This window comes from Diprion similis, chromosome 8, assembly GCF_021155765.1.
Source record: "Diprion similis isolate iyDipSimi1 chromosome 8, iyDipSimi1.1, whole genome shotgun sequence".
Taxonomy (NCBI): Eukaryota; Metazoa; Arthropoda; class Insecta; order Hymenoptera; family Diprionidae; genus Diprion; species Diprion similis.
This window is the reverse complement of record NC_060112.1, coordinates 6,994,743-7,005,621: the sequence shown is the minus strand read 5'-3', so window position 1 is coordinate 7,005,621 and position 10,879 is coordinate 6,994,743. Positions and strand designations below refer to the sequence as shown.

The 10,879-nt window shown below is 39.8% G+C and overlaps 2 protein-coding genes across 3 annotated transcripts; one reads left to right on the top strand and one right to left on the bottom strand.

The window, feature by feature from the left end:
* Positions 1-1,664: 1,664 nt before the first annotated feature.
* Positions 1,665-3,202, top strand: LOC124409751 (cytochrome c oxidase subunit 7C, mitochondrial-like). 2 transcript variants are annotated; one of them, XM_046887573.1, is made up of 3 exons: positions 1,665-1,887; positions 2,201-2,353; positions 3,061-3,202. In XM_046887573.1, exons 1-2 carry the CDS (start codon positions 1,798-1,800, stop codon positions 2,315-2,317), a joined length of 207 nt encoding a protein of 68 aa, XP_046743529.1. In that variant the 5' UTR covers positions 1,665-1,797; the 3' UTR covers positions 2,318-2,353; positions 3,061-3,202. The 2 variants fall into 2 exon arrangements, with proteins under 2 accessions (XP_046743529.1, XP_046743528.1); XM_046887572.1 differs by having other exon boundaries at positions 1,670-1,887; positions 2,201-2,341.
* Positions 3,203-3,548: 346 nt separating this feature from the next.
* LOC124409749 lies at positions 3,549-5,497 on the bottom strand. The gene is made up of 7 exons (XM_046887555.1): positions 5,382-5,497; positions 5,112-5,287; positions 4,893-5,046; positions 4,533-4,727; positions 4,277-4,416; positions 3,744-4,203; positions 3,549-3,677 (listed from the first exon to the last, which is right to left on the bottom strand). The coding sequence occupies exons 6-7, from the start codon at positions 4,177-4,179 to the stop codon at positions 3,607-3,609; spliced, it is 507 nt and encodes a 168-aa protein (XP_046743511.1). The 5' UTR covers positions 4,180-4,203; positions 4,277-4,416; positions 4,533-4,727; positions 4,893-5,046; positions 5,112-5,287; positions 5,382-5,497; the 3' UTR covers positions 3,549-3,606.
* Between the last annotated feature and the right edge of the window lie 5,382 nt (positions 5,498-10,879).

Genomic DNA, 10,879 nt, shown 5'->3' with positions numbered 1-10,879 from the left:
AAAAATTCATCTATTTCGAATCAAGTGTATGATATATTATACAGCAGGTCTGATGTTTAATATTCTATTTTCGCGAGGACATTGTCTTCATAATACCTTGTAATAGTTGTAAACGCTGATCTAAATATAATTGCAAAATGTGTTCAAGAGCGCAGATCTACGGATTAGAAATCCGCGATCGAGATAACGAATTTTATACAAATGACGAAAATGCAAAAATGAAATGAGAAAATAGATACCTACAAAATGTTTTTACGCATGCACAAAACAATGAGTCTGATCGCAAAATGACTGCAGCTATCGTATTTTCGATACATAAGTGCTTTGATATAAAAATATACATACCCCGAGCTACAGTTTCGAAAAACGATTTAACAGTGCCTTGATACAGTATGAATAGTATCCGTATAATCGATCGATATAAATGCACTAGTGATGACCATATATATTATATAAAGAAATTCATATATTATTGTTCGTAATAGTATTTATTTTTCACGTCACGTATTACATAATTTAGGGTATACATGTATTGCGAAGAGTACAATTCTATTAAGGATATACATTATTATAATTACTGTATTATTATTATAATTATAATTACTGTTACTATATTATATGATATGTATGTTGTTACGCATGTACATACATGTATTACGCGTTTCGCTTCACTATCCGCACGCGGTTCAACTTGCGTTTATTATAATGATCCAGTATTTACCGTGTAACACTGAAAATTATTATTAATATTATTACCGTTATCATATATTTCTATACTATATATGTATATCAATCGTTAGGATTTACGTTGAACTATACGATAATATGTATAATTATATTACATACCTGATGTACATATCGTAAGAGCTATTACATATATATATATTACATATATATATTATATATATATATATATATATATACATACATATACATGTGTGTGTATGTATATATATATACATAAATATACTATATATTCTGTTACCGCAGTTATTAAATTCAGATCATTATAATTACCAGTAAGTACGTGTAATATTACCAAACTTTTATTCGGTTACCCTTATAGTAGTATCATACTACGGTCATAAGCGAGAAGCATGAATAAACAGAATCGGGTAAGTCGATTGTTTATTAAACTGTTCGCTAGATGAATTCGAGTATTTAAGGACGAGTTGCAGATGACGATCTTAAATTTTCAAATCTACTTTGGCAACTACAAAAATATAGAAAACTCTCATCCTTACCCGTTCCGACTTTGGATAACAACAACAATGAAAGGCTTATTTAGCTGTTGTATAAAGTTAAAAAAATTAATGATATTGGGCTTGAATCGCCCTTTTGAGAGTACGATTTAAAATAAGTCATTAATCATTATTCTAACAGTCACTTAACATTACGAATTTCCCGGTAAACAATTTTAGTAGCATGAGTGTGTCGTAAAAATTTGTCGCCAGAATCTGTATCCGACTGCATACTTATGTATGTAGGTATGTATAATGGAAACGTGTGTACCTTGTTTCAGGCAACCGGTTACTTTAGGCTGCCAATGGAAAGACACTCATCAGGCTGACTAACTATGTAGTTAGACAAAGATGGCGTCGTGTACTGAATGCATGCGAAGCCATCTTGCATCGAATGTCCATCACCATTTTGTCCAAGGAGTGCAGTCTTCTACGTATCTCGCAGTTCATGGCGTTCTTGTGTCGTCTGTCGCAGTTTCACGAACCTCGATCGAAGAAGGTTTGGACTTGAGGTAACTCCGTGCAATTGTGAAGAAAGAACAAGGAATCATTGAAAATGCTGTCACGCCAGATCGTGAGAAATTTCATGACGACGGCTGCTCGTCGAAGCGGCCCCGATGATTTTCACGGCGGTGTTCCCGGAGGAGTGAGTATATTTAGTAGCATTTACTATTCGATCTTACCCAAAATCAGCTGCTGTGCACCCGCCGTGTTGCATAACCACACAGTACTTGGCCACTTGGAAATTGGATTGATTTGACGTGATGACTAATTGCCCCGAGTCGAAAACCTGGTATTAACATTGCGGTCTAACCTCTGGCTGAAAATCGCCTGAACAAGTCGCTAAAGAATGTCGTAAAATATCGAAGAAATTCGCGATGTTTCATGTCTTCTTTTATTATGATACACTTTTTGTCTTAGCTTTTCACTTTACTACAGTTTTTATTCCACATTTGCAGAACCTGCCGTTCGGCATCAACAACAGGTACAAGCTCACCGCCTACTTCGTCTTATTCTTTGGCAGCGGTATCGGGATCCCATTCCTTGTTGTTCGTCACCAGTTGGTGAAGAAGTGAGCGTCACCATTAGGGATATAATATGTAAGTATAGAGGTACGTTTTTCACTTTCTACATTAGGACGTGGTACGATGCTGATGCTAACAGCCAGAATTAGCAGCCAAATGTTCTAATGTTCATTCATAAATTTTGTGAAATACCTTAAAGCTCTAATTCTTCTTATAAAATTATCAGGAGAGAACTGAACTGCAATTTTTCTATTTCCAAAAAGTTTAACACGTTTGGCCGCTAACTATGTCTGCTAGTTTCAGTTTCATGAACTTGGTAGCTGAGAACTTGAGAGTTGTCTGGAAGAAAGTTTCAACTCAACTTCTTCGGTCCCATTTCACTGGGCTTGCTTGTCACGATCATTCAGAAGCCACCTTCCGTATCATGCGGATCATCAGGGATTAGTTGGGATCAAGAAGACGAACTAGTTTTGGAAAAGATTGTCAGTGAGGCAACGGTTTTCTACCTTGAAGAACACTGAACATTTTGATGGGCTGAGCTGAAACAACATATCAGAAAAGACAGTTGAAATCTGGAGTGTTTTTAAATTTCATGACAGTAAAAATTTCATCTTCCACATCGAATTATCAACTTCTAATATTTTCAGTATAGCTGTATTTTTGCTACACTCTGATTTCTGGCAACAATATTGATACTGTGAAACGGTGGCTCAAAACACTTGCATTCCAGTCTTCACTTACTAGGATGCCTGTCAAATTTTAATGGAACAAAATTTTTTCTCTTTTCATTCCAGAATCTAGTTACGCCAGAGGTAGTGCGAGAATTCCTGAATGGGTAACGAGTATATCTTGAAAGGCATTTTGTTATTGTCAGGTATGACTATAAGGAATAAAGAATACAAGGATAAAATAAAATAAAAAGTAAAATATCAATAACTGATCGTATATTGTATTTTACAAAACAATCATTATCATCACTATCATGATCATTTTACACGCGCACATATTTATAATGCAGATATTTTTGTATGCGTTATGTATACGTATATATTATATCTAATTAATCGAACGATGCATACATCTCGTATTCTGTTGCGAATATCAGCAAAATCGGTGTACAATAATTAACAGCCTATATTGGTAATTTGATTATTGTTTATAGATCCTTAAGATTAAGTATTTTAGTTCCTGATGTCGTATATTCGTCATGTTAAACGCAGTTTGCTTCGTCGTCAGTGTAGACCCTCCGTAAAGGTTGAATCCGTATCAAGCCGGTCCGAACAAGTCGGCGCCTCCTTACTCTCTCTGAACGTGATTTTCTGTCACTTTCAAGTTTTCCCTCACCTGTCGAAGTCTGGCATTGGAACGGCGGGCGGTTGCCTGTCGTAGCGATCCGATCTTCCCCGGTGCACTGAGAAAAGATTAGATCGAAGTTGAAATTCTTGCGATTAGAAACGGTCGCACGATCGAAACTCACAATTTCTGCGTCCCAAATGCGATCTGTAAGATTCCAAGCTGCCAGCTGCGGTAAGAATTTGGCAGACAGGTTCGTAGCCCTGCTTCTTAACTTTTCCATGCCTAATATCAAAGCTTTTTTGCAGTTTTGTCCTGCGCACCTCCGTTTCCCTGCATCTTTTTACTACGGAACATTCTGGACTAATTTTTCTCGTGTGGTTGATCCTTGGCCTCTTCAATCCTTCCTCCAACTTCTCGGTGAGTTTTTCCGCTTCCACGCAGCTCGTGCTGCTCTTTGTCTTGACAGGAAACGCCCTGACGCTCAGATTCCCGAACTGATACTTCGCCGGGAGTTCGACCGACCTCGCGCAGGATCCTTTTCGCCCTCGTATCAGACAGCAACTCAGAAACGATATCAACGCGACCACTCCGATCCCTGCGACTGCTGCGATCATCATAATCGCTACGTTGTGCTGCCAGAGCTGTAAACATGCGGAGCAAATCTCTGCTCGTCAATCGATTCAGCGACGGAAATCGTCCTTCAGGTATTCTTACCGTTTGAAAACATCCCTCTACGAAGGGGTCTGTACAAGCCCTGCAAAAACGGGCTCCAGGATCCGACTGGTAAGTGCCCACGGGACATCTTTTGCACCTGAACGATCCGTCCTCGCTGTAACGACCAGGAGTGCAAGGATCTGGAAGTTGGAAATTATCCGTGATAGTTTGACAATTCAGGTATCGAAATGGATATTCTCTTGCTAATGTTTCATTCAGTTTTTCCAATTATATTTATCCCTTGATAGAAACTTACAACAATTTGTATTTTTGAAACCATATCCGCCAGGGCAGCCGATGAGGAGAGCAACTCGTGCTTTGGGTTTCTTGATCGCCTCTCTTTTTCTCTTTTTCCCGGAAGGCGAAGACTTCCTCCTCTTTGTCTTCGAGCCGTGTTTTCGTTTCGTGATCGGTGTGAGCTTGTCGTGGCGATGAGGTAATCTGAAAACAACTGTAGTTTAAGATCTCTATAGAAAATGTCGATAAAAATTACCAAATCGCTACTCATTTCATAGATTATTATACAGCGCGGTGTTTGTGTCGATGTATCGTGACTAATTTGCTTTCTCCTCTTAGAACCGCAGAAAATTTCATGATTACAATTTTTGAAACTAACTTGTCTTCTGCAAAATACTCCTCAGGTTTCGACTCAGCAGCAGAGCTATTTTATTCTGAACTGCTCTGCGGCAGGAAATATCGTTCGCAGCTGTACCAACTGGCAGGAGAATCTCTGAGCTGCTAGACGGTATCAGGAGGGTGTTGATCGATATCTGAAGTAAGAGAAAGGGTGAAAGATGTTGTTCCCCTGTCGTTTTTGTCCCTTCTTTTAATTCACCTGTCCTTGGGAGCATCGTGGCTCCACGACGTAAGCGTCGCATTCGCCGTTACTGCAAAGTAGCTTGTTTAACTTCCTCGGCAAGTATGTAGACAAGGCTTCCAGTCCGGTTTCATCGCAGGTGTCGAATTTGTAGCGGTTTACCCCTTGCAACGAATAGCTTGGCTGCGTGACGACTGAAATAGTTCGGCAGCATTGTTACTATATTTTTAAATTCTTACAGCGTGTGAAGACTTTGACTTTTTTATGTTTCAACTCAGTTTTCTTTACCTTCGATACTGTGACTGTAAACGTTTCTGATTTGCTCGTCTGTTTCTGGGTTCAGGTAACTCACGATGCACAAATACTTTCCTGCGTCTTTCACATCCACATCGTACAACTTCAGGTTGCCGTTCCTTTGCACCATTGCTCCTGATTATTCAAAAGGTTTGTGCGTACATAGGAATTGGGATTTGAATTAGGAAATATATTGAATAACAATCGAAAAGTAACCGCGCGAATAATGCCGGTTCAAATTTCGAGCTAATCTTAAGCAATATTTTCCATAAGTTCTCCATACTAAATACGCGATGAAAATAAACGCTTACGATTCAAAAATTCGTGGAGAATTTATCGTTGGTCATCTTCAAGTCAAACGAAAAGCAAAAATGAAAATAAAAAAACTCTTTTTCATCTAATTTGATGAAATAATTTTCTCCAAAAACTTTTGTATTTAGGCGAAAATTAAATATCCAAATAAAAATTGCGGTTTTGCAGAAAGTTAATGCAGAATTAATTTAAATACGTAATTTGTACTCGGATATTTTCTCTGGTATGCTCTACTGGATTGGTTTACATTTTTCGAAAGTTTATTATGAATAGGTATAATAACTTTTGAGTTTTTCAAGTTCGTGGTCGTGCCTTGAAGTTTGTTTTTTCCAAAGTGTATGTATATTTTTAGTGAAAATAATTATTGATCGTCGAATTGAAGTTTGAATTTCTGATTGATTTAGTGTATTTGTTTTGTTATACAATTTTTGCGACATGTGTGCAAAAAAAGTATTCATCAGCTTTGCAAATTTTTTGCACACTTTTCAAATATTTACGGAAATCTCACAATTGGAGTCGATGTTTGAAGGTTTGACCACAATTTTTTACTTAAATGTGTAACGAAATTGGCAAAATACGTGGTATCACGAAATCTAATAATCGTTGGTGACTTTGAATCCAATGTATACCTGAGACGAGACTGCCGTCGGGATGCACCCAGGTGTAATTGAGCCTGTTCAACCCCATCACGAAAATATCGTCCACACCGCTGCACGGGATATTCAAGGTAAGTCCAGGCAATGAAACAGTCTCACGTTCTGCGAAATAATCGGTAAAATTTTATCCCCATTTGCGATTACCTCGGATCTTGTGAAATTGATCGTTATTTTTCTAAGTTTCGTCTTAAATAATTGCTAGGAAGTGTCAGAAATTCGGATATGCAGTCTAGACGGGAATAGAAGTCAACATTTATGTTTTTTGTTTTCAAAATTTGAAACACGCACTCTTTCTCTTTGTCGTGATATTTCCATCCAGAACTCGTTCGACTTCCTCAGGTCTGACGTACTTCGCGTCTCTTTTTGACTCTCGCAAGTCCCTCCGAGTCCTGGGATCAGGTTGATGGCCGAGGTCCTCGGCCTCCTTGGTCAGGACGATCTCGTTTCCGATGTTCAGACACCTCGTGCAGTTGTAGCGCTTTATTCGCGACGCGAAATCGGCCCGCGATTTCCCACTCATTTTTCCCAGATCTCGAATGGCTCTTCCGATGTCGCACAAGCGGTGAGAACAGCCGTTGCGCTCGATCCCAAACCCCGATTTTTCAATATCGCAAAAATTCAGGTCACCTCGGTTTTTCCCGCTTTCGAAATTTTCCGACGATGTCAACGAAGCGACTCTTTCTACTTTGCCGGTCGTTTTCGACTGCTTTTTTGACATTATCAAAGATTTTTCCTCGCGCTTCGCCGACTTCGCTGCCGCATTTTTACGCTCGCCCGATCCGTCGCTCGGCTTTTTTTTCGCCGATGTTTTCACACTCTTATTATTATTAGCCTTCTCGCGTTTTGCCGATTTTGTTTCCTTCGTTTTCGTCACTTTTTTGCCAGCATCCTTTTGCCGATTATTTTTTACCCCATTTTTACCCGGTGGGCTTTTCGACTTGTCTAAAAAAATTGACTGCGGACCGGTCTTCGACTTCCTCTTCGCGTTATCCTTGTTGTTTTTCTTTGGTTTTGACTTTTCGGATTTTTTTGCAATCGATTGATTCCTCAGCTTCTTCCGCGGCTTGTCGCCCGTGATTTTTGACGATTGTACTTTTCTGCTGATGAAACCCGGTGCTTTTGAAAAACCCTCTATACCCGGATACAATTCGTCGTTACTTATCGCCACGGAATTTTGATCATCGTCTTTTACCGAAATCCCCGACTTTTTTTCATCTCCAAAATCTTCGACGTCGTTGGACGATTCGGCACTCGGTTCATTCTCACTTTTGTCGTCAATTATACCGACGTACTTTTCGCGCAATTTTGTATCCTCTAAAAATATGCTCTTGATCTCCTGATCGACCTTCTTTTCCTCGGCTTCGTCGTTTTTTGGCTTCACGCTCTTCGACTTACCCTTCTGCCCCGTTTTCGTTTTTTTCTTCTGCTTCTTCCGTTTCTTTTTTTTATTCTTCTCATTTTTTTCAACCCCTTTCGATCTCGCAATTTTTACCCTCTTTTTCGGAGCAGAAGTAGTAGAAGTAGAAAACGAAGAAAGAGAAGGTTCCTTATAAATCGAATTCTGCCTCAATTTCTTCTGCTTTCCGTTTTCATCCTTTACCAACAGTCTTTCTTGCGGAGCAGAAGTAATAAAAGTAGAAAATGAAGCAGAAGTTTCTTTCTCAATCGTATCTTGCGTGAATTTTTCGTGCTTTCTACTTTCAACCTTCAAAGATTTTCCTTTCGGAGTAGAAGTAATAAAAGTAAAAGATGAGAAGGGATAATTTTCTTTCTTAATCGAATCCTGCCTCGATTTTCCGTGCTTTCCACCTTCATCCTTCGCCAACAGTTTTTTTTTCGGAACAGGAGTAATAGAAGCAGAAAACGGAGGAGAATTCTCTTTCTCAATCGAATCCTGCCTGAATTTTTCATGCTTTCTACTTTCATCCTTCGTCAAAGATTTTTTTTTCGGAGCAGGAGTAATGAAAGTAGAAGATGAGAAAGGAGTATTTTCTTCGTTAATCAAATTCTGCCTCGATTTTCCGTGCTTTCCACTTTCATCCTTCGCCAACAGTTTTTTTTTCTGAGCAGGAGTAAAAGAAGCAGAAAATGAAGGAGAATTTTCTTTCTCAATGGACTCCTGCCTCAATTTTTCGTGTTTTCTACCTTCATCCTTCGTCAAAGATTTTTTTTTCGGAGCAGGAGTACTAAAAGTAGAAGATGAGAAAGGAGAATTTTCTTTGTTAATCGAATTCTGCCTCGATTTTCCGTGCATTCCACCTTCATCCTTCGCCAATAGTTTTTTTTTCGGAGCAGGAGTAATAGAAGCAGAAAATAAAGAAGGAGAATTCTCTTTGTTAATCGAATCCTGCCTTAAATTTTCATGCTTTTCGCCTTCATCCTTTGCCATCGGTTTTTCTTTCTTTGCCAGTTTTTTTTTGTCCTTTTTTTTACCACCCCCTTTTTCTCTCTCGATTTTTATTTCATTAGCCTTCAGCACGTCAATCGCCTTGTGATTTTTATCCTCGCCTTTCCCTTTCCGTTCATTTTTCTCCTCGCTGTTAATAATCTCTTCGAGAATGCTTTCCACCTTCATTCTGGCTTCGATTAGACCTTCTCTCTCATCACCGTTACTTCCATTCTTGATATTGACGAGACCGTCAAGGATTGCTTTGATTTCCTGGGCAGCCGCGCTTTCGAGGATCTTTTTCCTCTTCGTCTTGTAAATTTTCGTCGTCGTTAAGTTCTTCACCATCGTCGGAAGCGCCTTCGCCGTAAGTATCGTTGACCTCGTCGTCGTCGGCGTTTCCATGTCCTTCAATCTGGCCTCAATTATTTCCAGAGTCGTATTAACGTTTTTCTCTACGTTTATAATGCCGTCGATAAGTCTGCGTAGCGATTGCTTGTCGTGCTCGTCGGTTAAGCCCAAAATATCGCTCCCAAAATCGTCAACGAGCAAATTTACGTCTCGATCGTTTTCCGCAGCGCTCACATCTCTTACCTGCTTTTTCGATCTCTCACCGAACTTCGAACGCAACTCGATCGCGAATTTCACTAACTTTTGCGCGAATCTATTTGCCATTTCTGTTATATCGTCGTCGGACCGATCAGACCTAGATATTTTCCTCGACGCTTCCTTTTTTGGCGACTCGCTACGATTGGTTTTACCGATTCCATCCTCACCTCTACTTCCGGCGATTTTCGTCTTGTTCGTGTAGACATATTCTCTGTCAAAATCGTTTCGTCGCACCCGGTTTTTATCCTCGAAAACAGAATCGCTAAACTTCCGCTGACTTTCTTCTCCGCCTATTTTGTCTCGACGACGCTTCGCTTCCTCCATCCGTTCTCTCTCGCCATTTAGAACTTTAAGCTCATCGCGTTTTTGCTCCAGCCACAAATTTATGGAACTTCGTGTCGTTCGATTATGCCGATTATCGTGATCGGTAATTGTTCGGTTAGTTTTGCTCGATTTTTTTCCCCGTAAAAGCGAAGCTAAGATCTTTATCTTCTCATTTACGTTTCCCTTCGCCTTTTGACTCTTCGTCGTCGCTTTAGCTTTTCCCTTCTTTTCGTCGCTTTTTTTACGCTGCTTCAAATTCGTGCTCGGTTTTCCGGGGGATTTTGAACCCTCTTCCACCTTAGATTTCTCCCGATTTGACTTTCGTCTCGTCGCAGATTTCCCCTCAATTTTTACGCTCCGTTTCAATTCGCGAATCAATTCTTGCCTTAATTTTCTCAGGTCCTTTACTCCGTTGCGGTTTATCTTCTTGAACCAATTCGCGCGTTTCTTGTTTGGCACGTTTGCCAAATTCATTCGTAGCTCTTTGCCATATCTTGACTCCGCGTTCAAGGATTTTGAAACCTTCGACGTATCATTCATTTCCGGTTCCATTCTTTGTCGAGTGATACTTCGTTCTATAATCTTCCCGGAATTTTCCCTCGTCCTTTCGTTTCTCGGATATTCGAGCACCTCAATTTCAGGCGCTTCCGAATCTTCGTCTTCCTGCCCGCTCTCGATCTTATTATTTATCAGATGATCGCCGTTTTTATTCTTATCTATATAGACGATTATCTTCTCGATATTCCTGAGGTTGTTGTCTTTCACCAACTTTTTTACCATCGGCAAAACTTCGCTGATGTCCGAATCCTCATCGTCAGTTGTGGATTTCTCGCTTTTAGGTTTCTGGAAAACAAAAATAAGAAGAACGCACAAAAGATATTCATTTATCCGATCGAAATACCCTCGCACTCACCGCCTTTTTGCCTTTCGACGCGTGCGCCTTGCCGTGATTTCGATCTTTCTTATCGTCTTCCTTCTTCTTCGGGCTCATCTTTACTTTTTCTGATTTTTTCCCACCGCTCGGTTTTTTCAAACTCTCCAATTTCTTGGTAACAAGTATGAACTGCTCCTTTGTTGTGTCCGGCTTTATCCCTTTCGTTTTTTTTTTTTTATCACTGCGTTTTGGTCCCGATTTTTTATGCCCTTTTTTCACGTCTTTCTGTACCCTGTGTATTTCCGTGTCCGGCAATCGTTCTTCGATCGAT